Below are 26660 nucleotides of genomic sequence, written 5' to 3'. Positions count from 1 at the left end.
TCTCGCACACCAGGTCCGGACCCGTGAGTCGCGCGCCGGCTCCGCGGCCAGCTTCGTGACGGTCCCGACGCGTGCACCTATGGAGGGGCACGCGGGCCCCCCGGGCGAGCCCCGCGGCCGCTCAGCCACGGCTGGGCTGTGCCGCGGCCCGGTGGAGCCGCTCATCTTCCTTGCCAACTTCGCCTTGGTCCTGCAGGGCCCGCTCACCACTCAGTATCTGTGGCACCGCTTCAGTGCCGACGTGGGCTACAATGGCACCCGCGACCGGGGGAACTGCCGCAACCACAGCGTGAACCCCCTCATGCAGGTAGTAGCGGCGGGGAGGAGCCAGGGGCCGGCGAGGAGCGCAGCAGGCGGCGGGGACCTGGCTGGAGGATGGGGTGCAGCTGAGGGGCCCGGGCCTGTGTAAACAGTTGGGGCGTGGTTAGTGGGCAGTGAGCCGGCCAGAGCAAAGTGAGGGGCCTGACAGAGAACAGCGATGTTGGGGGGCTGCCCAAAGATTGATGGAGCTAAAGCATGGCCTTGAGAGGGTAAAGCTGCGGGAGGAGAATTTGGCCCATTTCCCATACCTGCCCTCTAATGCCAGGTTTTGAGAAAGTTGTGCCAAGATATTTCAGAGGTTTATGGCTCCAAAGAAAGGCCTCATCCCCAGAGCTCCCAGGGTGGAGATTTTTTGGGGTTGGACAAGCCAGGGGGCAAGAACAGCGCCGTGGTAAGGTTTGTGCCCCCACAGGAAGTGGACACCCTCACCTCCCACTGGACCCTCTACATGAACTTGGGCGGCTTCCTGGTGGGGCTCTTCTCGTCCACCCTGCTGGGGTCCTGGAGTGACTGTGTGGGTCGCCGTCCGCTGCTGGTGCTGGCCTCCTTCGGCCTACTGCTTCAGGCCGTGGTGTCCATCTTTGTGGTGCAGCTGGAGCTCCATGTTGGCTACTTCGTGCTGGGCCGCATCCTTTGTGCTTTCTTTGGTGACTTCAGTGGCATCCTGGCTGCTGGCTTCGCCTCCGTGGCAGATGTTAGCTCCACCCAGAGCCGCACCTTCCGAATGGCCCTACTGGAAGCGTGCATCGGGGTGGCAGGGATGTTGGCCAGCCTCCTCGGGGGCCACTGGCTCCGGGCCCAGGGCTATGCTAACCCTTTCTGGCTGGCCTTGGCCTTGCTGATAGCCATGGTTCTCTACGCAGCGTTCTGCTTTGGTGAGACAGTAAAGGATCCAAAGCCTGCCCAGCTATTTACACTCCAACACCACCGCTCCATTGTCCGGCTCTATGTGGCTCCGGCCCTGGAGAAGTCCAGGAAGCATTTAGCTCTGTACTCATTGGCCATCTTCGTGGTGATCACTGTGCATTTCGGGGCCCAGGATATCCTGACCCTGTATGAGCTGAGTGCACCCCTCTGCTGGGATTCCCAGCTCATTGGCTATGGTTCTACAGCTCAGCACCTCCCGTACCTCACCAGCCTGCTGGGTCTACGGCTGCTACAGACCTGCCTCGCTGATACCTGGGTGGCCGAGATCGGCCTGGCCTTCAACATCCTGGGGATGGTGGTCTTTGCATTCGCTACCATCACAGCCCTCATGTTCACAGGTAAAATGAATGGGATCGGGGGCAGCTTGTCTCAGAGGCACTGGGGTGCGTGCTGGGGGCCAGGCACTCTCTGTGGTTCATGTGTGTCCTTGGAAACAGTGTTGCCCCCACCTGCGTGGGAGAACAGACTGCTAAGGAACCCCAGAAAAATGCCATCTTTGATAGTCTGAAAATTCAGACTGTAAGGAGCCAAAGTAATTGATCCACATTATAAGTCATAAATATAGCTAGTAATAAAGAACAAAAGAAAAAATATGGCTCATACACTAATTACTTCACCCCTTAGCCCTTCACAGCCTGTTCACCGTGCTTGAAAACAAAGTCCATGCCATTAATACCTTAATACTCACTTCTCTGATAAGTGTCACAGGACCTCAAATGTCCTTGGTCAGCTTCTTCGGGTTTTTGAAAACAGCCAATCTCCTCAGACTACATATGTGAAATTTCTGCTTACTTTAGGTTTTTTCCTTTCTCCTGGGGGAAGTGGGGGTTAGGAGGGGCTGGCCAGGGAATGAGGAAGCTAACTTTTTTAAAGGGACCTATTTATTTTGATACAGCCCTAAAAGGTGTTGTGTACAAAGCCAGCCATTCTATAATCACAGGTGCATTTCTTGGTTCAGCTGCTTACCTGGACAATGAAACAGAAGACCTGCCGACAGCATCTACCTGGGCACTGAAGTGATGAAGACACAGTGATTGTTCTGGGGAGTCCCAGTAGAGTCTTGGGGATTTGGGTAACCTGACATCTGCCCCTCAGGACTCCAGAGTGCCCCATTTTATATCCATCTTGGAGGATATAAGGGCCTTGTCCTATAGGAGTTTACAGCTTTTGAGGATGCAGCAGTCACAGCCAGGGAGAGAAATGGTTGTGAAGAAAACAGGGTAACCCTGTAGTGACTAAGTGCAAATGGAAAAGGAGCTCACATTTACTGTGTGCTTAGTCATGCCGTGCCTTTCACCGTGTCACTTCATAGCTTCCAGTGGCTGCCTTAACAAATTACCACCAACTTGATGGGTTTAAAACAACAGAAATTTATTCTCAGTTCTGGAGACCAGCAGTCCGAAATCAGTATTCAGCAGGGCTATACCCCCTCAGGAGTCTCTATGAAGACTCAGTCCCTTGTCTCCTCCAGCTTCTGATGGCTGCCGGATTCCTTGTCTTGGGGCCACATCACTCTAATCTGCCTCTGTGGTCATGGAGCCGCCTCCTCTTCTGTGTGCCTTCCCCTCTGTTCTGTGTCACGTCTCCCTCAGCTTCCTTCTTACAAGGATGCATGTGATTGCATTTAAGGCCTACCCTGGTGGTAATTCACAGTGATCTCTCCATCTCAGGTCCCATAACTTCTGCAAACACCCATTTTTCAAATAAGGTAACGATTTACAGGTTCCAGGCATTAGATGTGATATCGTGGGGTGGATGACCATCCTCCAGCCTACTTCCCCTCAGAACCATCCTGTGATAAAGACGTTGCTGTCCTCCTTTTTATAATAAGGAGTCAGTCTCAGTGAGTTAAGCATCCAAGGGTGCACAGTGAGTAAGCAATAGTATCAGGATTTGAACTCAGAACTGACTCCAAAGCCCCTGCTTGTTTTCTGTGCCCTGTCATCTTCCTCCCAAGTGTGCAGAGGGGTGGGTGGTGCATGCTGTGACCACAAGAGGTATTCTGACAGGAAAGCAATTAATGGGGAATCAGTGTTCATTCATGAGAGAAGTAGCCGCTGAGAAGTCTCTATTCCTCCTTGGTCATTGTCTCCTCATTCCCTCTCCTTGACCCCATCTTCCTGATGATTGCTTATTTCTCCACAGGGTATGGGCTCCTCTTCCTGTCGTTAGCCATCACACCCGTCATTCGGGCAAAGCTCTCCAAACTGGTGAGCAAGTCTGAGCAGGGTAAGTGTCAGTATCTCCCTGCATCTGGTTCCTCACGCCGTCTGTTGCCTGAGCTGAGCAGGTGGACAGCCATGGGCTGCAAGCACCTGACCTTATTCCCTACACCCCCTCCTCCGGAGAAGTAGTTAAGACAAACAGTCTGTCGACTTGCCCAGAGCTGGCAGAGGAATATAGTTCGTTAGATTTTCTGACCACAGAATTGGAATTTGTAGTCGGCAAAGCACAATTACGTTCTTTCTAAGTAACCAGACCAAAAATTTACTTTCTTTAGACCTCAGTTTTTCCATCTGTGAAATGGATGTGACAAGGCAAGGTTCCCTGCTTCTGTGGGGTTAGAGTATACAAGCCTTGTGAAGTAAGTTTAATTGTCCCCACTTGACAAATGAAGAAGCAGAGGCCCAGAGGGTTAAATTGACTTGCCTAAGGTCATTTAGTAAGTGGCAGAGCTAGGGTGCAAACCCAGGTCTGTGTTTAGGAATAGTGAGTCTCAGGACCTGGATTTTAGTCCCAGCTCTGCCACCCACTGGGTGACCATCCTGCAGCATATTTCCCCTCCTGTGATAAAGCTGTGTGAGCTTGGGTAAGTCCCACTCCCTTTTTGGCCTCAGTTTCCTCAACTCTGAAATGAATGGTTTGCTCTTGATGACCTCTGTGGGTCCTTACAGCTCAACCATCTGTGAGGTTAATGTCAACTTCTGTTGGGTTGTTGCTCATTTTGCGTATTTGGGTTCTGTCTTATTTTAAAAAGATAGCTTCTGTGCCCTTTACCACTACTCTAGACTGCCTCTCAGAAGGATAGCTTCTGAAGTTTCTGGGTTTCTAAACTCCCATCCAGAAACATTTGGCTCAACTACTTCTCCCCAGATACCCTGGAAGGAAGAACTAATGATGCCAGAGATCCTGGTGCCACATAGAGTCCGCCATAGGCTTAGTTGTCCCCAATACCCATGTGACTTCATTCAGCCACTCAGATGCTTTTTTTCCTGCACCTGTATTGTACCCAGAGAAGCCAAGGGAAATGGGAAAGAAGAGCTCTTAACCAGCTGTCTGTGTCAAGGGGCTAGGCCCTGAAGCAGGTGCTTTGCATGTAAAGAACGTTTCTGACAATCTGTGAAGTAGGAATTTTCCTTATTTAACAGCAGGGGGAATGGAAACTCAGAGAGGATAGCAACTTATTCAGTGATCACACAGCTAATAAATATCAGAAGTGGGAGTCAAACCAGCAGTCAGTCCCAAACATTAGATAATTTCAAAGGGGATCAACCAAATACCATTTCTGTGAGGCTTTCATCAGAAGATATCACATGTACTTTAATTGGATTTAATAGCAGCCATTTATTTAGTACCCCCTGTGTGCCAGGTGCATTCTATAGATGATCGCATTCACTCCTTATCACAAACACTTGATGCAGTAGGGTTTCCAGGTAAGGACAGTGAGATTCAGAGAAGTTAAGTGACTTGCCCCAGGTCACACAGCTGTCAGGTAGTGTCACTAGGATTTGAACCAGCATCTTTCAGACTCCAGAGTATAGCATCTTTTTCTTCACAGGTGCTCTCTTTTCTGCTGTGGCCTGTGTGAATGGCTTAGCTATGCTGACAGCTACCGGCATCTTCAATTCACTGTACCCAGCCACCCTGAACTTCATGAAGGGGTTCCCCTTCCTCCTGGGAGCTGGCCTCCTCTTCATCCCAGCCATTCTGATTGGGTAATGCAGGGCCCTGAACCCATGTTCATAATAGGGCCCCTTATTCTAAAGCTTTTCCTCCCAATCAGAAATAGGGCTTCACTCCTGGGAACCCTTCCCCTCTGGGTGTCTCAGTCCCAGGCTGACTCCTTATAGACGGCTGCCTAACCCCTTAAGAGCAGGTTGGAGGGGTGGTAGAGGAACGATAAGGCTAACAGTATTGCTTCTTCGCAAGACTGTGCTCTCTCCCTCAGTTTTCCTCATCTCCCTCCATTCCCATTTTATAGATGGAGCTATGCAGCAAAAATATGCTGAAGGGAATCCAAGATTGCTTCCTTGGTTAGTTGTGGCTGGGCCATGGGCTAGCCTAGTCCGTTGACTTCCTCCCCTATGGCCATAAGAGCCATCTTCCAGAGCCCTGTGGCCCTTACGCATTGCTCTCCACTTCTCACCCTGGGGAGGGGCCATAGGAAGGAGATACCTGGACCAGCCCACCCAAGTAAAGGCTGTGCAACTTCTTTAGACAGGAGCTAGTCTCCCATATAATATCTGAACCTTTTCTCTCATTTCTCACAGGATGCTGGAAAAGACTACTCCTCACCCTGAATTCCAGCAGTTTCCCCAGAGTCCCTGATTTGCCTGGACGTGGGGAGAGGCATGAAATGAACCTAAGTGGCTCACAGCAGCACTCAGCTCCCCTCCAAGGGCTGTGCTCATGTTAAAGAAGGTGGTCAAGCTAGACCAAGGCACCACCTCAACCACAGCGGTGCCCACCTATGACTCTAGGAAAGGGGATCCTCACCCAGTCAGGCCCCCCCAGGGCAGGAGGTGGGGAGGCCATTCGGACAGGAGTCTGTTCACCCTTTATGCCGTCTGTCTCTTGGAAGCCTCCAGGGGAGAAGTGAAGTCCTGATGGAGGTGCCGCCTCAGCACCCTGTAGAAGCACGAAGGCTGACGTTTCTGCTTCCAATCAGAACTGCACAGTCCGTGGCATTTGGTTCATGATGTATGCAGCAGCTGCCTGACACGCTTTAATGATAAATATATTGCCCGGTGGTGCCAGTCTTAGGGGTAGGGAGGCTCAGGGGAAGGGCTTAGTGCCCTCTGCGGACAATGCTGCTGTTTGTGGGCCCCAGAGCCCAGCAATGCCAATCAATAATAAATTCTTATGATTACACAGAAATGAACTTCTGATCCCCGCGGTTGGCCCTGAGGGTCCTCTGTTTTCCCACCTCTTGCTGGCCTGCCATAGTTCAGGATCACTACAGTGCTGGGCAGCAACCCCTGAACTGCCCAGAACTGGGATTGGTACTGGGTGTAGCCTGCCCAGGCCTCATCTGAGCCCCTTTGCTTCTCCTGAGCTGCTGGGATGACGGGTGCCAGGCTTGCCTCAGGCCAGTGGAGAAGCTCTGGGGCACAGTCCTGACTCATTCTGGAGGGGCAGTCAGAAAGCCGCCCCTTAAAGAGACCTATATTGGCCGGCCTGGTCAAACCAAGCAGAATCAGTTTTGTTACAACCAGCCTTTCTACCTCCCATCACTGGGCATTTCAGCAGAGCCATGTACTAAAACCATCCCCCCATGCCTCTGATGGTCAACAGGGACCTGGGAGATGGGGCTGATTTCCCGTATGATCCAGGGATCTTGGCGACCTACTGAGAATGAAGGGCCTATTTCTAGGGAGTTAGGAAGGTGTGGCTCTCAAGTTGAAAGGCATAATCTGAATCAATAGCAAGGCACTGACTTTGATGAAGGCCATCAGCCCCCCAAGCAGACCCAAATCAACTGGTATTTGACTCTTCAATCCAGACTTGCCCACCTGGACTTGGGCCCCTGTTGCCATTTCTACCCTCGTTCCCTCTCACTTGCCCTGCCCACACTGCCAGCCAGTGCTTCAACTGGCTGCAAGTCATGCAGGTGGAATGGGGTGGCCCAGGGGGCAAACTGGAGTCACCTGGGAGCTCTGCAACCTGAGTCCACTTCTACACTCCTACCTCCCTGTCCCACCATGAGGTAGCAAGGAGACTAGGGATAGGCTCTGAACTGGCATCATGCCCAGGTTCCACTCTGGGCACTGCCACTGACCAACTGTGTGACTCTGAGCAAGCCCCTCTGGGAAGGCCTAGATCAGTGATGCCCACAGATAGTGTGATCATAGAGATACTCCTTGTTGAACCAATTAGATCAGAAGATGTCCTGAGATCCTTCCCAGTTTATACATTCTAGAATGAGATTCCTGTTTTCATTCTCCTGGGTGGGCCCGGGAGAAGGACTAATGAGTTGTGGCTGGACTTCTGGCCCAAGGGGCAGAATGATCTTGGAGTGTCTCTGAGAAGTTCTTGGCCCCTGGGGAAAGGTGGGATGGAGGCCTAGCTGACTGGGCCCCAACCTGGGGGTAGCAGCCCTTCCAGGCAGAAAACCCTGACTCTGGAGACCCGGGTCAGAGCAGGCTGGAAAAGGCTCCTTCTCAGCCCTTTCTGTCTCGGGACCAGCCCTGAGGGGCCAGGCCTAGGTCTGGACTGAGGGCCAAGATCCCTGCCCTAGCTGCAGGATGGCATTGTTCGTCACAGCAGGGGAGGCAGCCACCCCTAAACATATTGGCAGTGGGGAGGAGGGTGTCATCATTTCAGTTGCACTGCTGGGGCTGGTCTCTGGGCTGTGATTCCCCACAGGGACAGAGGAGGGGGACAGAGGTCACCCCTACAACCAGCTAGTGGAGGGTGCGCCAAACAAAAGAGGGCCAGGGAGCCTCTCAGAGTACTGCCCAGGGGGGCACCAGGAGGGAGCAGGGCTGACTGGGGACAAAAAGACAGAAAGCTTCCCCTCAGGGATACTCATCACACTGTATTATTGTCTCTGCTTTGGGAGGGCAACACCCAGTGTGCCCCATTCACCAGCCCCTGACTGGGACTGGCATGGTGGGCCCTCGAGTTACGTGAAGGAAGGATGGCAGCTGAGAGTCGAGTACAATCAGAACCAAAGTGCTTTGGGCCAAGACCATGCTGAAAATAGTATCTGTGGCAGGAAGGAGAGTGGGAAGAAGGAGTCCCAAATCCAGAGCAAGACCTCTGACTTTCTGATGTGGCTTAGGAGCTAGGAGTGGCCTGGCCAGCACCTGGAGGTGGGGGACAGGGAAGGTGGGAACTGAGCCAGCCTTGTGGTGTGAACTCCATGCCCTCAAGAGGCAGGGCAGGTTCCAGCTGACCCCACTAGCCCTGAGTCTGGGTTTATTGGAGGGAGAATGTTTTTTTCCTAGTGGGGGGAGGGGCAGAGGACATTTCTGCTCAGTTATTTCTTTATGGCCCCTGGGTCAGCCTTTTGTTGCCTAAACTCACCTCTCACTGCTAGATTCTTTGGGGCAAGAGAGAAGCTGATTGTGTAGCTACCCTGCATAGGTACCACCTCCAGGGTGTCTCACAGGGCAGTTCTACCAGACAGTGGATTGGGTACCCAGAAGGCCTGGGCTGCATCCTGGAGCTCCACTGAAGAGTAGGGAAAGTGGTCACTCCACCTTTTCGATCCTCAGTCTCCTTATCTGTAAAATGGGGATGGTAATGCTGGATAGGGTTGTTGTGAGGTTACAGAGACCATGGAGTGGTCTTTGGGAAATGGCAAAGTTTGTGGGATTCATGTGTTTTGACCAGCAGCATCAACCCAGGGAACTGTGAGAAATGCAGAATTTCAGTCCCACCCTAGATGTCTTGAATCAAATCTTCATTTTAACAAGATTCCCTGGTGACTCGAATGCATGTTAAAGTTCAAGAAACTGCCCTGGGTAACAACCGCTGCCCTTCAGGATCCTGCTGCCTCCCGCGGAGCTGCAGGTTCTGCCCAGGCTGCTGTTACTGTCTCTGAGGCTGTCCTGTGCCCTGAACGAGTAGGTGGGCAGCCTTGGATGGGTGAGGAGCTGGGGAAGAAGGCTGGGTGGGAGGCATAGGGAAGCTGCTCTTTGAGGAATGGCTTCTCCTGCCCAGGTCCAAGCAGGGGCTCCTGTGCACCAGTAACTGCAGCAAAGCCAGCTGCAGCTATAGCCCAACCCCAGATGTGGCAAAGAGGTGGCACAGGATGGCTGGGAGGCAGCATCTGGGAGCAGGCCCAGATGGATAAGGGCACTGAGTGGTTACAGGGCAAGGCCACGAGGCGGCAGGAACTGGTGATCCCAGGGGCCAGGCACAGTCTTGATGAGAATCATCACTGGCCTCATCCCTGCTTGGCTCCATGAGCCCAGACCCTTGCTCTGAACTATGCTGCTGAGGCCAGAGAGGGGCATGGCCCTACATCCCGGCAGAGCTGCCGTCTTCATCCTACTCAAGGCGGTTGCTATCAGGGCAGAGGAGGGGAGTGTGTGCAGTGAACTCCCAATCTCCAGTATCTCCAGAACTGAGCAGGGACCCTCCTTATACCTGGGACGCAGCCCTGTTGGTGGGGAGAGGGTGGGAGTGAAGGGGTCACAGCGGGACGTGGTAACAGGGGGCTGGTTAATTCGGACCCATGGGTATAGCACCCTCCAAACTGGTGTCAGAGCCTGCAGATGAGTCCCGGGAAGAGCGGCCCTGCAGGAAGCGGATGATCTTCTCAATGGTGGCCTCCTGGTACTCATGGGACCACCTGTGGGCACAGGGGCGGCATGTGTCAGAGGGCTCGGCAGAGGGAGCAGCTGGCGGGTTGGGGGGAGGGCATTTGCTGGGCCCACGCAGTACCTCACAGGGTGATTTATACCCACCCCCCTGGGTTCTCTGTCCTGGGGACCTGAGGGCTCACTTGATGCCATTGAAGGTGAGGATGGCTTGCATGTCCTCAGGCAGGGCCTGGGGCTCAGGCCACTCAAAGCCATCAATAACAGGCACGATGTTCTTGCTGCAGCTCAAGGCAGTCACGATCTCCTGAAGAAAGAGCAGAGAGGGACTTGGAGGTGAGGAGGAAGAAACCTCTGTTCCCATCCAGGGACCCTGAGGCTGTGGAGTAATGGCCCTCCCAGCACCTGCCTGGCCACAGCAGGACACTGTTCTGACTTCTGCCTCACCACTGCATCCAGATCGAGCTATCACGAGCCCAGCCAATTGCATGCCTCACTTACTTTGCAAATCTACTCATTTTTCTCTACCCTCCACCCCCGGCTCTAATTTCCCATTTTCTTAAGCCCCCAGCAGGTCTCCTCTCATCCACTCTTGCCCCTCTAACCTGCTCTCCATACTGCCCCATTCACCTAGCTGATGGGTGCAAAATGCAAATCTCCCATAATGGTCACCCCCTGTTTAAACTCTTCAAGACTACATGGTACTTAGAATAAACTTGACTGCTTGGTCTGCAGCGCTCTGCATGTGGGATCACAGCCTGCTTCTCAGACTCTTCTGCCCCTGCACTGTCCTCCCGGTCCCACCCTCACCCTTGCCATCAAGCCCCATAGCTCTGCACAGGGCCTTGGCACATGCTGTTTCCTCCACTTTGAATGCTCCTCCCTTCCCCTTTACTGAGCTAAAGCCACCGTTTTCCTGATCTGAGTTCAATCAATACTTTCCCAGGGAAGTCTTCCCTCACTGTCTGGCCAGGTCAGATCCCCCTGTTATGGACTTTCATAGCACAATGTATTCCTGCAGCATGGCTGCAAATTTAATTAATTAATGGATAACTTAATATCTGTCTTCCCCACCAGGCAGAAGGGCTGGGACTATGTCTATTTTTTACTCACCTTATATCCTCAGCACCTTTTACAAAGTCCTACCCATAGTCAGCCTTTGACACCCATTTAAAGGATGGATGGATGAATGAGACAACACAGCAGAGGAGCTAAGTTTAAGGACTGCACTCTGACACTTAGAGGCTGTATGACCTGAAGCAAAAACAATGGCCTCTCAAATCCTGCTTGTTTACTATATAAAATAGGGTTAATGGGTAGACCACGGTGGCTCAGCAGGCAGAGTTCTCACCTGCCATGCTGGAGACCCGGGTTCGATTCCCGGTGCCTGCCCATGACAAAAAAAAAAGGGTTAATGCTAGGCCCTACCTGTAGGGTTGTTGAGAGGAACACCTGTGACACTCCATGCGGGTTGGCTAGAACAGCACCTGGCTTACAGTGTATGCTTACCAAATAATAGGTGTTACTTCTTCCTCTGTATGGTGGGGATAATAAAACATATCTCACAAGGTTGCTCCAAGGATATTCCTTGCTATTAATGGGTGCTCGGGTAAGTGCTTACTGAATTTTTTTTTTTTCTACTTTCAGGAGGGAACCTCAGAGATTAGACTTCCCTGAGTGCAATTCACTTGCGGTTTCCCGTATTGATTGTCCACTAAATGTGGCTATAGGAGTTATAAAACTTTTAAAACCAAGAGCAATTAAGCACTAAAAACAAACGAGGAGGGATGGTGGAGCCTCTGAGACTCGTCCATGGCTAAAGCTCCTACCACTACCTGCCTCCTCCCTCCTCTCCGTCTGTGGGGGGAACGAGAGGTGCGGAAAGCGGAAGCTTTCCTGGGAAAAGAACCTGCATAACCTTGACCCTGACTGGCTCTCTGGGGAGTCTCCATTTTTCAGGCAAGGATAAGGAAGCTCAGACAGGGGAAGGACCTATCTTAAGGCATACACATGCCCAGCCCGGTCGAGGCCAGGCCTCTGACTCAAGCCTTCAGACGCCAAGTCCAGGGCTGTTTTGACCAAGCCCTGCTGCCTTTCTGCTGAGTGTCTGGATGAATTCTGACCCTACAGCAATTTATTGGCGGGAATTTTTAGATGTTTCTTTCACCCAGAATTAGCTTTCCGCCCCTAGCAACCATTCTACCCTGTCTGTCACTATGTTTATCTGGCCTCCCTGCCCTCACAAAGCTTATTTTTCAAAGTATTTTCATCCCTCTCTGACCGTCATAACAATCCATTTGCAGATGCGGAAACTGAGGCTCAGAGAGCCTAAGTGGCTGGCAGAAGTCAGGGCTGTGACTCCTGACTTCCAGCTGGGCCAGGGAGGTGCTTTGGGATTAAGTGTTGCTGGAGTATGCAGATGAGAAGGGATGGGAGGAGGACTCTGTCCCCGGGGCCACCTACCAGTGCTGGGCCACAGAGGCCAAGGCTGGCACCTACCTTGTGCACCCAGTCCTTACAATCGTGGTCCTGCATGCACTTGTCCAGCGCCCCTGCTGACAGCACCAGCACAAAGTTGCGGGCACCCATTACACTCTGGATGAGCTTGTCCTCGAATTTGCCTGCTTCTAACTTCTCCACATCAATGAAGACACTGAAGCCGTGCAGCTGCAGGTGCACCTTTAGGAGGCTGCAAAGAGTTCCTGTGTCACCACATGGCCTTGCTTCAGGACCCCAGGCTGCCCTCTTGACCCTTCTCACCTGGCCAGCTGGGAGCCCGAGTTCCGGCGGTAGCTGATGAAGACATCTGGGGTATCTCCGCTGGGCTTACAGCTGGTGCAGGGCAGTGGGGAGTGTAGCATTTCTGAGATGGACAAGAGGTGGCATGGTGAGGACCCCTCCCCACCACTCACCACGAAGTACATAATCCCTTGGGGACTTCGTCCCCTGCCCAACCAGCCCTGTCAGCCCATCCCAGGCAGGATGGCTGGTGGCCCAGGAGGGGATTGCTCCAAAAAGAGCAACTGAGGTGAAGAAATGGGGCCTACAGGAAGGAAGGATGCTAACAACTGGTGAGTCCTTTCAGGAGGCAGGCACTGTGTTTTAGGGACACTGACATGCACCTCCAGTTCCTCCTTCTCTCTGGGGCTCCGGACCTGCTCAGCCAGCTGCCCACAGGCACTCCAATCTGAACATATCCCAAGTCTGCCTCTCACCTCCCTGTTTCCTAGTTTCCCACCAAAGCCAGAAACCTGGATATCAGCTTTAACTCCTGCCTCTTGTCCTTTTATTAGACAAATATTTACTAAGTGCCAGGCATTATTCTTAGTACTTGGGATACAGCAGTGAACAAAACAGACAGCCCTACCCCCGGGGAGCTGACATTCAGCCTCAGAGCCAGGCACCATATTCTGTGGATGCTACTTGCTAAACATCCTGGACTCTGGCTCCAGGGCCCTTCATATGTCCAGGACCCCAACTCCGCCTCCTCACTGGTCTCCCCAAATTAATACTTACCCAGCCTAATCTATTAGCCACAGATACCAGGGGATATTTCTAAAATCCAAATGTGAACATGCCATTGCCCCCAGTTAGAAATTGTGCATGAGAGTTGAGAGGTTATCCTGGAGGTTATTCTTATGCATTATAGATATCCATTTTTAGTTTATGGTGTATTGGAGTGGCTAGAGGGAAATACCTGAAATTGTTGAACTGTGTTCTAGTAGCCTTGATTCTTAAAGATGATTGTATAACTATATAGCTTTTACATGTGACTGTGTGATTGTGAAAACCTTGTGTCTGATGCTCCTTTTACCCAGGGTGTGGACAGACGAGTAAAAAAAAAAGGATAGAAAATAAATAAATAATAGGAGGAGATAAAGGGTAAAAACTGGGTAGATTGAAATACTGTGGGTCAATGAAAGGGAGGGGTAAGGGATATGGGATGCATGAGTTCTTTTTTCTTTTTATTTCTTTTTCTGGAGTGATGTATATGTTCTAAAAATGATCATGGTGAAGAATGCACAACTAGATGATGACATTGTGAGCCATTCATTGTATAATATGGTTGAACTGTATGTGCATGGATATTTCTCAATAAAAATATTTAAAAAAAACCCCAAAACTCCATGGCTCCCTAGTCCCTATAGAAGGCTATTTTAGCTCTAGTACCATCCCGTTTCAAAAAATGCAATCTTGATATTTGTAAAGGGAGTTGTGATTTAAAAATGAGAAAAGCCACCTTGCTTTGGTTAAAGCAAAATAATGGGCCAAAGCCCAGTATCTTGTCTTTTGTCAATTGTTGAATGAATTATAAGTGAAAAGAATCCACCTTCTTACAATATGCAGATTTAACATCCACAGACAATATTTGTTTATGAAGCAGAAACACATGGGCTCACATCCTAGTTGTCATACAATGGCTTAACACCTCGGGCAATTTACTTAAATTCTTTACATCTTAGTTTAGTCATCTTTAAAATTAACATCTAAATGGAAATGTTCTTTGTTATTAATGGTGATGGTGGTTACACAGAATATACATTTTTCAAAACTCCCTGAATTGGGCACTTTTAAATTAAATTACACCTCTTGTTATTCTTTAAAATAAATTTTTTTGCACAGGCAGGCTCCGGGAACTGAACCTGGGTCTCAGGAACAGCAGGCGAGAATTCTGGGCTGAGCCACCACTGCACCACCCTCTTTAAAATATTTTTAGAGTTGATTAGAAAAAATAAGCACCCACTGCACAGAATGGATATACAGATTAACAGATAGATATACAGATTACTGTGCTAACATCCATTAAAACTTAGTATGTTTAGCTGGCATATAGTAATTGACCAAAAAATCATTAGCTAATCTCTTAGTTAAAAAAGGGGTTGCTAGAATCCACTCTGCCCTTGTGACCTCCCCAAAACACACAGTCCATACTTTGTAAGCAGTTGGCTAATAGGATAAGCTCCATCTTCCCACCCCCATCCCACACATGCACCCTCCATGCACACTTTATATGTGCTGCTCCCTCTGCCTGAGCTGCCCTTACTCCTGGCACCCCATCCTACCCCAATACATCCTCCATGCCTGGTCAGGCATCTCTTCCATTCCAAGGTCCATACCTGGATGGATAGAGTAAGCAGTGCTTCCTCTGGGATCCCACTGGAGTCCTGGGAGTGCTTTCTATTCTATTTTCCACGAGTTTCCATATCCTGCCTCACTCCCACTCTCCCATCCATCCCAGACTGGGAACTGCTTGAGGGCAGGGTGCAACATATTCACCCTTACATCCCCAGAGCCCGGTCTGGCACAGCCTATGTGTTCAGTAACTCCCCACCATGGCTCTGAGGCCCCATCAGGGGTCTCCCCTGATCTCTCCAGAATTGGGACTGGGTGTGGGCTGGAGTCCCAAGTGGGCAGGCTGACCTCTGGCCGCTGTGAGGATGCGGGCACGGTGCACACCCAGGCGGATGCCACAGTCCTCCAGGAGCTGCTGCTCGGACACGCGGTGCAGCAGGGAGCGGTCCAGGCCACAGCTGACCAGGCCATATGTGTACTGGCGGAAGCGCGGATCGAGGCTGCCCAGCCAGTCGGCCAGGTTGCTGCGGTCGCACGTCGCGTAGTTGGCAAATGTTTTGAGCTCCGTAAGCTCCCTAAAGAACCTGCACCCACGGAGAAGAGGATGCTGAGGTCTAACTCGGGACTGGTTAGTGGCAGAGGGGGTATTTAGACTTGGTGGGGGTCGGGGAGGGGCAGGATGCTTTGTACCTCTTGCGGGTGATGCCTGATTTCATGCACAGGTCCATCTGGAGCTCCTCCTCTGTGAGCCGCAGAAGCAGGTCACCATCTATCTGCTGCTCCTGGAGGAGGGGACAGGTGTAAGGAAGAACTCCCTTTCTCTGCCCTTGAACCCTAAACACAGATGCAAGGGGAGGGAACTGGAGATGGCCGTGGGGAGGTGGAATGGACCCAGTTCAGAGCCAAGTAACCCACAAGGTGGCTGGGTATAGGCTTCCCATACCTCCAAACTCTGTGGGCACAGGGGCCAGGTTGAGGCACAGTCGTCTGTGCCCAGGGAGCCCAGAGAGTCTCAAGCGACCATGGGTGGAGCCCTTGAGGATGCACCTGCTTGATCTCCAGGGAACCATCCCCCACCCCTCTGCACCCCGCAGCTGTACCCGGAAGCTCTCGCAGAATTGGGAGAAGCCGATCTGCTGCAGCCACGTCTGCACCTCGGCCTCCTTCCAGCTGGCCACACAGGGCAAGATGGGCCGCGGGACCTCCTCGCCCACCAGGCGCAATGCGCGCTTGGCCAGTGCCGACGTGGTGCCGTTGGTGGAGTAGGAGACCAGGCGTTTCAGGCTCTGGATGGCACCGATGTCGCTGAACACCTGCGCGGAGATGGGGGGATGGGAGCAAGATGTCTTGTGTTCAGACCGGCTTGCCAGCAGCCCCAAAACACACTTTCTCAGTTTCTTCCTCTCCCTCAACCAGCCAATCACCACACCCAATTCCAGTCCCGAAACACCTGAGTGTGTCTGCTTCTCGCTGCCTTTGCTGTCTTATCCTGAGCCCTGCCTCCCCTATCTCAATGTCCCCTATCAGAGCCTCCGATAGGGCCCTCTTGCCTTCAACCCTATCCTTGCAGATGCCGTCTCCACACAGCAGCCAAAGTGATCTTTGTGAAACACAAGTGTCTCCTGCTTAAAACCTCTAGCCCCAAAGACCAAGATTAGACTTCTGGTCTTGCCTGTAAACCCTGAATGACAGGTGCTTTCATCCCTGGCCTTGTCTTCACCTAACTCTTATGTGTACTTCAAGTCCTAATTGAATGTCACTTCCTCCGAAGCCTCCCCAGATACCCTCTAACCCTCGTCCACTCAGACCCATACTCGCCCCCACCTTCGTCTTGCCCTGTAGACTCTTGATGGCAGCCTCCGCACAGAGGTAGAAAGCCCCGATGCACTGAGCCTCCAAGCGTGACGAGTCGAGCAGCGGCACGAGGCGCTGCAGGTCATCGGGCCCGCGGCCCTGGCTTGTGTCGCTGGCGTCCACCAGACAGCGGGCGAAGCGGCCGGGGTCCAGTGAGGCCACGAGCGGCTCGACAAGCGCCAGCGTACCGGAGCGCTCCACCTCGCGTTCCACCTCCTTGTTGGTTGCCAGCACCGCCACTGCGAGGCAGGCGTGCAGCCGCAGCAGCTCGTCCTCCTTGGAGAAGGCGAGCGGAAAGAGCCACTCGGCGGCGCGCTTCTCCACCATGCGCCGCTGCGCCGCCTGGCCCCCGTGCAGCGCGCAGTTGCCCAGCGCCAGAGCGCAGTGGCGCAGCAGCGCCGGGTCCGTTCGGCGGCACCAGTACAGCACCGCGTCCAGGCCGCCGGCTGCCACGAGCCGCTGGCACGTCTCCTCCGAGTGCTTGAACATGTGCTCCAAGATACCTGCCACGCTCCGTGCCAGCTCCACCGGCTCGCGCTCCTTGGCCAGGTTCAGGATCACGCCCAGCCCGATACGTGCAACGCGGTCACTGCGAAGAGAAGGTTGGAGGTGGGAGGATGAGGAGCAGAACAGCCGCAGCTTGGGGAGCTTGATTTGCCTGCTGGGAGTCCACGGCCTGGTAACTTACCCTTTCTGGGCTTCACTAGTGTCATATGAGACATGGGAGAAAGCATTCCCTTCCCCGCAGCTTTCTCACCCTCACCTCCAGCTCTGGAAGGACCACACTTCTCTGATTATAAGGGTGCTTTGTCCTGCCCACAGCGATTTCCTCCTCTCCCTCTCCACTTGAGAGGCCTTTTGTAGAGCTTAAGAACCCCAGCTCTGGTGCAGATCACCTGGGTCCTGGCTTCTTCTCTGCCACGTTCTAGCAGTAGGACCTTGGGCACCTTCCTTTATCTGGGTGCCTCAGTTTCCTAACTCATAAGTGGGATAATAAGAATACCTATCTCACAGGGTTATTACTAGGACTAATGGGATGATCCACCTAAAGTGCTTGGCGCAGTGTCTGGCACATAGTAAGGATACAACAAATGTTAGCTTCTTATCACCCCTCTTAGCATTGCCTTCAAGCTCTTCCTCATTTGATGCTCCAGGACTGGAGTGTATGTATTCATTCATTCAACAAGGCGTTTATTGAAGACCTACTGTGTGTCAAACACTGTTTCAGGGGCTGGGGTTAAACAGTGACTAAGACTGACTAGAGACAGATCTTACAAAGGTAAACAATGAATGAACAAGTGATATGGCTGTGATGACAGCAAAACCAGGGAATGCCATGTAAAGAGTCTGGGTGGAGTGATGTGCCTGAGGAAGTGACATCTGAGAGCTAAATGTCAAAAAAAAAAAAAAAAAAAACCACGCAAATATCTGAGAGAGGAAAGTGGCAGGCAGAGAGAACAGCAAAAACAAAGATCCTGAAGGCCAATGAGCTTGGCGTGTTTGAAGAATAGAAAGATGGCCACAGAGATTTGCAATGTCTAAAACCGATGAGGAAAAAATAATATCAACATGGGATTAATATAGAGAATATATAATGAATATTCAAATCCACATGGGAAAAGTAGTAAATTCAAAAGAAAGTGAGTAAAGGACTTAAGCAATTTACAAAAGACAAACTCCAAAATATTAACAAGCAAATAGAAAGATTCTCTAATGCATTAGTAATCAGAGAAATGAAAATTAAAATAACAGCTATCACTTTATACCTATTAGACTGGCAGAAACTAGAAGCCTGATAATAAGGAGGTTTGGTGGGGGGTAGGGATATGAAGGCTCTGAAGCACTGCAGTTCAAGGTGTGGTCTGGTACAGCCATCTGGAGAGCAGGCTGGATACATGCACTCTCTGAGCCAGAAATTAGGGCTCTTGGTTCTATCTTCCAAAGAGATTGTCACACAAATCCATAAGGGGACATGAACAAAGATGTTTACTGTGGTAGTTTTTGTGGTGTGGGGAAGGTGGAGGCAATCTATGTCAAATCTGGGAGGGAGGTGCTCACCCTGGAGGATTATGGTGTAATCCTAATTACTAAATAGATGATAACACAGTAACATAAAAGCTCTTAAAGATATAACACTATCCTCAAATCCATATGGGATTGCAAGGGGCTCTGAATAGCTAAAACAATCTTGAAAAAGAGGAATAAAGTTGGGGGACTCACATCACTCCCCTCCTTCCAGTTCCAAAATTTACTACAAAGCTACAAAATAGTGTAGTGCCAGCATAAGGATAGAAATGTAGATGGATGGAATGGAATTGAGAGTACAGAAATAAAGCTGCACAACTATGGCCAGCTGATTTTTGACAAAGGTACCAAGTCCAAACAACAGGGAAAGAGAAGTCTCTTCAACAAACAGTGTTGGGAAATCTGGAAATCCACATGCTAAAGAATGAGCTTGGACCCCTACCTCACACCATATACAAAATTAACTCAAAATGGATCAACAACCTAAATAGGGGAGCTAAAATCATAAAACTCTTAGAACAAAAATAAGGCTAAATCTTCATAACCTTGGATTTAGCCATGGACTCTTAAATGTGACAACAAAAGTGTGAGCAACAAAAGAAAAAATAGATAAATTGGGCTTCACCAAAATAGAGAAAACTTTTGTGCACCAAAGGACATTATCAAGAAAGTGAAAAGACAACACACAGTAGATGACAACAGAATGAGGGAAAATAGTTGCAAATGATATATCTGATAAGAATTGAGTATCCAGAATATATAATTTATAACTCAACAACAAAAAGACTAACAACTCAGTGTGCAAAGTACTTGAATAGACTTTACTCCAAAGAAGATATACAAATGCCCAAAAGCTCATGAAAAGATGCTTAACATCATTAATCATTAGAGAAATGCAAATCAAATCCATAATGAGGCACCACTTCATAACCATTAGGAGAGCTATGGGAAAAAAGAAAAAAATAAGGGTTGGTAAAGATGGGAAGAAATAGAAACTCTTGTGCATTGCTGATGGGAATGTAAAATGGTAGTACCTGTGGAAAACAGTTTAGTAGTGGTTCCTCAAAAAGCTAAACATAGAATTATGGTATGACCCGGTAGTACCTGTGGAAAACAGTTTAGTAGTGGTTCCTCAAAAAGCTAAACATAGAATTATGGTATGACCCAGCAATTTCACTCCTAGGTATCTCAAAGAACCAAAAACAGGTACTCAAACAAATGTATGTTCATTAATGTTCCTAGCAGCACTATTCAAAATAGCCAAAAGGTGGAAACAGCTTAAATGTCCATCAATGGATGAATGGATAAACAAATTGTGATATATATATATATATATACAATGGAATACTATTTAGCCATAAAAAGAAATGAAGGACTGGGCAGGCCACGGTGGCTCAGCAGGCAGAGTTCTCATCTGCCATGCCGGAGATCCGGGTTCAATTCTCAGTGCCTGCCCATGCAAAAAAAGAAAGAAAGAAAAAAGAAGGACTGATATATACTACTGCATGAATCAACCCCCAAAACACTAAGCTAAGTGAAAGAAGCCACACAAAAGGTCACATAGTGTATGATTTCATTAATATGAAATATCCAGAATAGGTAAATCCATAGAGACAGAATGCAGATTGATGGTTTCTCAGAGATGGGGGCAGTGGGGAATGGAAAGACACTGCTTAACAGAAACAAGGTTTTATTTTGGAGTGATGGAAGTGTTTTGTAATGAGATAGAGGTGACGGTTGCACAACATTATGAATGTACTAAAAGTCACTGATTTGTTCATTCAAAAATAGTTATATTCATGCAATGTGAATTTCACCTCAATAAATAAAAAAAAAAACCCTAACACTGAGTGAATGAAAGTAAGAAACAGAATGCACTACATAACACAGAACCATTTTATGAAAAATAAAAAACCACACAACATCAAAAAAGGCTTTGCAAGAACAAAGGGTAAAAAGATAAATACACTGGAATGATTGCCTATGGGGTTAGTTCAAAGATGGTTGGGACACTGGCCGGTATGAGAAGGGGAGACAGCATTCCAGGATTAGATGTTTGCAGAGGCTTGCAGGTATCTGAGAGCTGGTGCACTTGGGGTACTGCCACACATGAGTGTGACTGAGGTGGAGGGTTCAAAATGTACGTTGGGAAAGAAGAGATCAGTCCTGGGAGCCTTTTGTGAGACATATGAACTTGATCTTAATGGGAAACGGAAAGTCATTGAAAAGCTTCAGGAAGGGGAGTGACCAGTCACATGTGAGTTTAGGAAATGCACTCTGGTTGTTGTGGGGAGGATAGGTATAAGGGGGAGAGCCTGGAGGCCAGCAGAGCAAGCAGAAGGCATTCGCCACACTCCAGGCTGAGTTAAAGGTCTGTGTTCCTGACCTCCACAAATGATGACCTCCACAGGTGACATTATCCCCAAAGGCATAGAGACCCAGTCAGCCATGGAGTCCTCACCCAGCGGGCACTGCAATGACAACAGTACCTGCAATTTTGTGTCCACTGCAGGGGCCAGCTGAGCACAGAACATGCCATAAGGCTAGGGCAGCTTTGCTGACCTGATCACTCAGCTTCTCTGTAGCCCATCTCTAAGGGAACAGGTCATCCGCTCAAGTCCTGGCCTTCTCTCCGGCAGCCGGTACTACCATTGTTCCTTTTACAAATGAGAAAACCAAACAAAGCTCAGAAGGGTTATGTGAGCTGCTTAGGGGCACAGAAATGGTGAGAGACATAGCTGAGATTCTAACCCAGGATCGTCTGCCACCAGAGCCCAAGATCCCTTCTCTGCACTTCTTACTGCCAGAACATCTGGCTACATAAACTCCCAGAATATCGGAGTCAGAATGTTTTTAAGAAATAATCTAGCTTTCTGCCTGACATCTTAGCAAGGCTGCAGTGGCAGCTGTTGCTCTCTGAGCTTCGCAATGCCTCCCAAGGACAACAAGAAGATCCCGGAAAGTCGGCCAAGAAAGACACAGTGAGGGCGGGCCACGGTGGCTCAGCAGGCAAGAATGCTTGCCTGGGATGCCAGAGGACCTGGGTTTGATTTCTGGTGCCTGCCCATGTATAAAAAAAAAAAAATTAACTCTTGGGCGGGCCACGGTGGCTCAGCGGCAAGAACGCTTGCCTGCCATGCCAGAGGACCCGGGTTCGATTCCCGGTGCCTGCCCATGTAAAAAAAAAAAAGAAAGACACAGTGAACAAAGCAAAGCCCAGAAGTGGTCCAAAGGCAAAGTTCGGGACAAGCTCAATAACCTTGTCTTGTTCGACAAAGTCACTTATGACATACTCTGTAAGGACGTTCCTAACTACCAGCTTATAACTCCAGCTGTCATCTCTGAGAGACTGAAGATTCGAGGTTCCCTGGGCAGGCCAGCCCTTCAGGAGCTGCTTAGCAAAGAACTTATCAAGCTGGTTTCAAAACACCAAGCTCAAGTAATTTACACCAGAAACACCAAGGGTGGAGATGCCCCAGCTGTGGGTGAAGGTGTATGAACAGGTCCAACCAACTGTACATTTCAAAAAATAAAACTTTATTAAAAAAAAATAGAAAGAATCATTTGTTCCCACACCCTCATTTTCAGAGGACCGAGCTGAGGCCCAGAGAATGGAAGGGTTTGTACAAGAACGTCAATCCTGAGCTATGATTTTAGTCTTAGTCTCTTTAGTTCCAGCCCTAGTCTTTCCCTATACACTTAACAATTTCAGAGTTGATCTGTGTACTTTCTGTGAGCACTATTCACAGCTTCCAATTCTCCTGTGGCCTGAGAGGCTGTGGGCCTAGGAAAATGGGCACACACTTTGGAATCACATAAGCCTGGGTTCAAATCCCAGCTCCAAAGGAGGGGGAAGCTGTACATTTATATATAAACATGTACATATCATATACATATACACGCTATTGTTTGTATGTGCTTAGACTCTCTCTAGGAGGACATACAAGAAACTTGTAACTGGTTTGCCTCTAGGGAGGGGATCAAGTAGGAAAAAGACCTTTTTACTATATATCTTTTTGTCCTTTGAACTTTTATATTTATGTGTAATTATGTGTCTCCTCCAGTTATTCATTGTATATTCTCAGGAAAGCCATTTAACCTCTCTGAGGTTGCATTCCATTAAGGTCCCCTGTTAGCAATGGACAGTGAATTTAGAGAACTGGGAGGTGGTGCTGTAACTGGGTGCTGTGTGGCCAGCTTTGGAGGACCTACCCTGTACAGCTTGTCCTGGTATTTGGGGGTGAAGGTGGTTGTGTCCTAGGTTCCTAGGAGGAAGAGAGCTGCAGAAGGAGGGATGGCAAAAAGGGGTTGGGACATCCAGGGGTGAAAGTCTCTCTGGCAATGTGGAACATGACTTCCAGGGATGAGCCTAGCCCTGGCATCGTGTTATCAACAATGCCTTCCTGACCAAAAGGGGAGAAAGAAATGTAACAAAATAAGGTATCAGTGGCAAAGAGAGTTCAAATAGAGTCAAGAGGCTATTCTGGAGGCTACTCTTATGCTAGCTTCAACCAGATATTGCTAATTACCAGGATTTGCCAAACTCCAACCAAAACCACTCGTGTCAACCCTAAAGAACACCAAGGGCTTTAGCTGATATTTGAGAAAAATTTCACACAAAAAGATTACTTTCCAAAAACCTACAACTTCCAGATGGGTTCCTAGATTAGATAAGTCCTGAAATCCTGAGGGGCCAGCTTCTCTAAGAACAACTAGTTTCGTCCCCCTTTCTCTTATTAGCAATTCCCCTTTCCAATATGAAATAGCTTGAATGGACTTAGCCCAAATACCCCTAAAGATTGGGAAAAGGATCAAAGAAGAAGGAAAAGTTATAACAGAGAAGATAGGATTTAACAAATGAGTATGACTGCTGACTCATTATAATGATATTTCTTTCAGTCTCCAGTATCTTGGAGGAGCAAGACGGAAAAACCTAAAGTTGTGGAACTGTATCACATACCAAAGTCTGAAATCTGTTCTTTTCTGTAACTACTTCTTACAATGTACTTTGAAATTTAGTGCTTTTTTTTGTAAATATGTTATATTTCACAATAAAATAACGTTTAAAAAAGGGGGACAGAGAGCAATGATGGAAAGATCTTCTTTAAGAGGTGGCAGAGACAGTGGTTGTGGAGTAGGGAAAAGGTTTCATAAACATAAATTCTCAGCGTTTTGCTCCCTTCTCTCCCTTCTGGCTCCCCTGCCCTGTCAGATGCAGACTCTGCCTTTCTTTGAAAGGATTTCAATCAGCGCCCAATGAACTATGCTCTGTCCTTGGTCCTGAAGTGACTCCTCTTAGTAATACTGAACCAGGTGAGAACTGTTATTTCCTACTTTGAAAATATCAGTGCTGTTTGCATTTTGCAGCCTTCCTCTTCCTAGGGTGCTAACCTCCCCAATTTTCCAGCCTATTGTAGCTGCCCCACCCCACATAACAAATCTATTAGACATGCCCTCCAGCCTGGACCCCACCACGCTCAGTGAACACTCATTCCATTTGCTAACCCTCCAAATTCATGTTCCATCTCCATCAGGCACCTGATGTTAGTTGGGAGGTTAATTATTTGCTGAATAATTTGCAGAATCCTAACTTGGCCTCCCAACCAAAATTGCTTTATGTATTTTTTTAAAAAATATTACATGTTTTATTATTCTGTCTCCAGAAGGATAATAAACAAAAGGGGGGGGGAATAAAAGGAGTAAAATCGTCAACTATCAGGCAATGAGGCCAGCAACACCCTCCATCTCAGAAGGGTCTCAGAGACCCATGCCCAACAGAAACCAACAAAGAGAAAACTCAGTAAGGGGGAGGGGAAGGAAAGAAAAAAAGCTATGTCTTCATTACTGCAGCAAGAGAGATGACAACAATACCATTCAAATATTTTTCACAGTTGTATCATTTCCACCAATTATAAGGATATTTTTCTTTTTGGAAAGTTGCAAGGAATGTTCCCCTACCCCAAACTCATCTCACTTGTGGGAGCTGCATAAACTGAAAGTGAGCCTTCCAAAATCCTCTGTTCTAAGGGAGCAGAATTTGGTGTGAGACTGAAGTGTGAGAGTCTTCCCTGGCAGAGGGGAGGGAAAGTGAGTCCTCAGGGGTCCTCCTACTTCAGGGGAGATCCCAAGAGGCAGGCACTTAGGGTATTTTGGCACTAAGGGGTGGGAGGAGAACACATACTCTGGCCCCTGCCTAGCTCTGGGCTTCAGATTCTTCTCCCCCAACCTATTCAACTCAGCAGAAAATCTTCTGTTCCCCATCAGCCGCTGCAGAATGAGGTCATGTCTGGACCAGAATGAAGAAAGAGGAAGCAAGAGGTAGATTGTGAGCGGGTAAGTAACCCTTAAGTTAGCACTCATTTCAGCCTAGGGAGAGGACAGAGGGGAGAGTCCTCCCCCGCCCCCCCAAATTGTTTTCCCTTCCCCTCCTGTGTGTGGGGCAGAGGGGAGAGTGATGGGCAAAGGGAGAGAAGTTACCACAGAAGGGCACCCAGGCCCATGGTGAGGAGGGCCAGGTATTTAGGGGGGCATTGGCAATAGGATCCCATCCTGATTCAAAGGACCAATTCCACTCCTCCTTTCCCTGGCCACATTCTCCACCTCTTTAGTCTTGGGTGTGAATCCTGGCTGCACCATTAGCTCACTGAGCGATGCTGGGTAAATCACTAAACTTTTTCCAGCCTCAGTTTCCTCATTTGTAAAATGGACACGCTAATCCTAACGTGCAAGGCTGAAGTAAGGTGAGTCAGGCTGGGTACAGTGCGGAGCATAGGGAAATCCAGCCGTCCAACCGCCCTCACAGCCCCACACAACGTGGGGCTCTACCCGAGCCTGGCACCCTTACCGGTTCTCGGCCACCAGGATCTGCTCCAGCAAGCGCGCGGCCTGCACGCGCGTCTCGAGTTCCGACGCCTGCAGCAGCCTCAGCAGCAGGTCGAGGCCCCCGTCCAGGCGGATGGCGTCGCACAGACCCTGGGCCACCTCGCGGCCTACGGCCGGCAGGAGCCAGGCCTCCTCCACTAACTGGAAAACCTCAGCCAGGCCAGCACCTATGGCCCGCGCGCCGCTGGCCTGCTTCAGCGCCGACAGCGCCTGCTGCAGCTCCGGCAGCGCGCGCTCCAGGGCGCCCTGCACTTCGGCGCCCACCCCGGGTGACACCTCGCGGGGCCCTCGGGAGCCGGCGGCCCACCATGGGCCCGCGCCGCCACCCCCTTCCGGCCCCGGCACAGCCAGCCGCTCGGCACCGGGCCGTGGACCAGACATGGTGAAAAAGCGGCACAGCTTGTAAGCCGAGAGGAGAAGCGTCAGGACCATGGACGCCGGGCTGCGAGGGTCATCCCCGGCCTGGAGGGGAGGGGCCCGGCGGGGCTACCCAGGACCTGAGGGCAAGGGGGAAGAAAATACAGGAGAAAGGGGTGGAGAGAAGAGTACAAGGCAAGGGCGCTGGTCAGAAATTTTGGGGGGGGGGGGTGAGGTCAAGATCGAGGGCGGAGAGGGTGGGGAAGGGGATGCAGGCCCGGATGCAGGGGGCGGGCGCGAGGAAAGAGCAGAGTGGCCACAGAGGGACCCAGACGCCAGAGGATCGAGGAGGCTGTGGCCGGCAGGAACAAAGCACCGCTCCGGCTCTGGCTCCCCTCGCCGGAGAGACGCTCCGCAGCAGCCGGGTAGCCGAGAAGCCGCGGATCAGGAATCGACACCTCGCCTGTCTGTCTCGCTGGGCTCCTCCCTCGCCGCCCGTTTGGCACCGCCCCTTCTCTCCAGCCACGCCCACACCCTGGCCAGGCCTCCTCCCCCTAGCCGCGTCCCGGGCTCTCCTTGTGGATGCGGGTGGGGAGTGGGAGGAGAGGGTGGACAGGGAGAGGATTGCTTCCGTTTTACCGTCTGATGGCGCTGGAACGCGGGGCAACGCCACGGAATGCGTCTCCTTCCCACCTAGTGGCTAAAGCAATCATAACGACTCTGTACAGCTCT

General features: G+C 50.2%; 2 protein-coding genes across 2 annotated transcripts; one reads left to right on the top strand and one right to left on the bottom strand.

Annotated features, from left to right (window-relative positions):
• SLC46A1 (solute carrier family 46 member 1) lies at positions 1-6345 on the top strand. Its single transcript, XM_077165295.1, has 5 exons — positions 1-307; positions 734-1586; positions 3394-3477; positions 5027-5183; positions 5739-6345. Exons 1-5 carry the CDS (start codon positions 80-82, stop codon positions 5794-5796), a joined length of 1380 nt encoding a protein of 459 aa, XP_077021410.1. The 5' UTR covers positions 1-79; the 3' UTR covers positions 5797-6345.
• SARM1 (sterile alpha and TIR motif containing 1) lies at positions 4814-26346 on the bottom strand. Its single transcript, XM_077165294.1, has 9 exons — positions 25534-26346; positions 16635-17253; positions 15911-16123; positions 15501-15592; positions 15159-15394; positions 12498-12600; positions 12237-12426; positions 9923-10044; positions 4814-9769 (listed from the first exon to the last, which is right to left on the bottom strand). Exons 1-9 carry the CDS (start codon positions 26001-26003, stop codon positions 9640-9642), a joined length of 2175 nt encoding a protein of 724 aa, XP_077021409.1. The 5' UTR covers positions 26004-26346; the 3' UTR covers positions 4814-9639.
• Positions 26347-26660: the final 314 nt, after the last annotated feature.

This window comes from Tamandua tetradactyla, chromosome 6, assembly GCF_023851605.1.
Source record: "Tamandua tetradactyla isolate mTamTet1 chromosome 6, mTamTet1.pri, whole genome shotgun sequence".
Lineage (NCBI taxonomy): Eukaryota > Metazoa > Chordata > Mammalia > Pilosa > Myrmecophagidae > Tamandua > Tamandua tetradactyla.
Note: the sequence above shows the minus strand (reverse complement) of the source record. Positions and strands in the feature narration are given on the sequence as shown.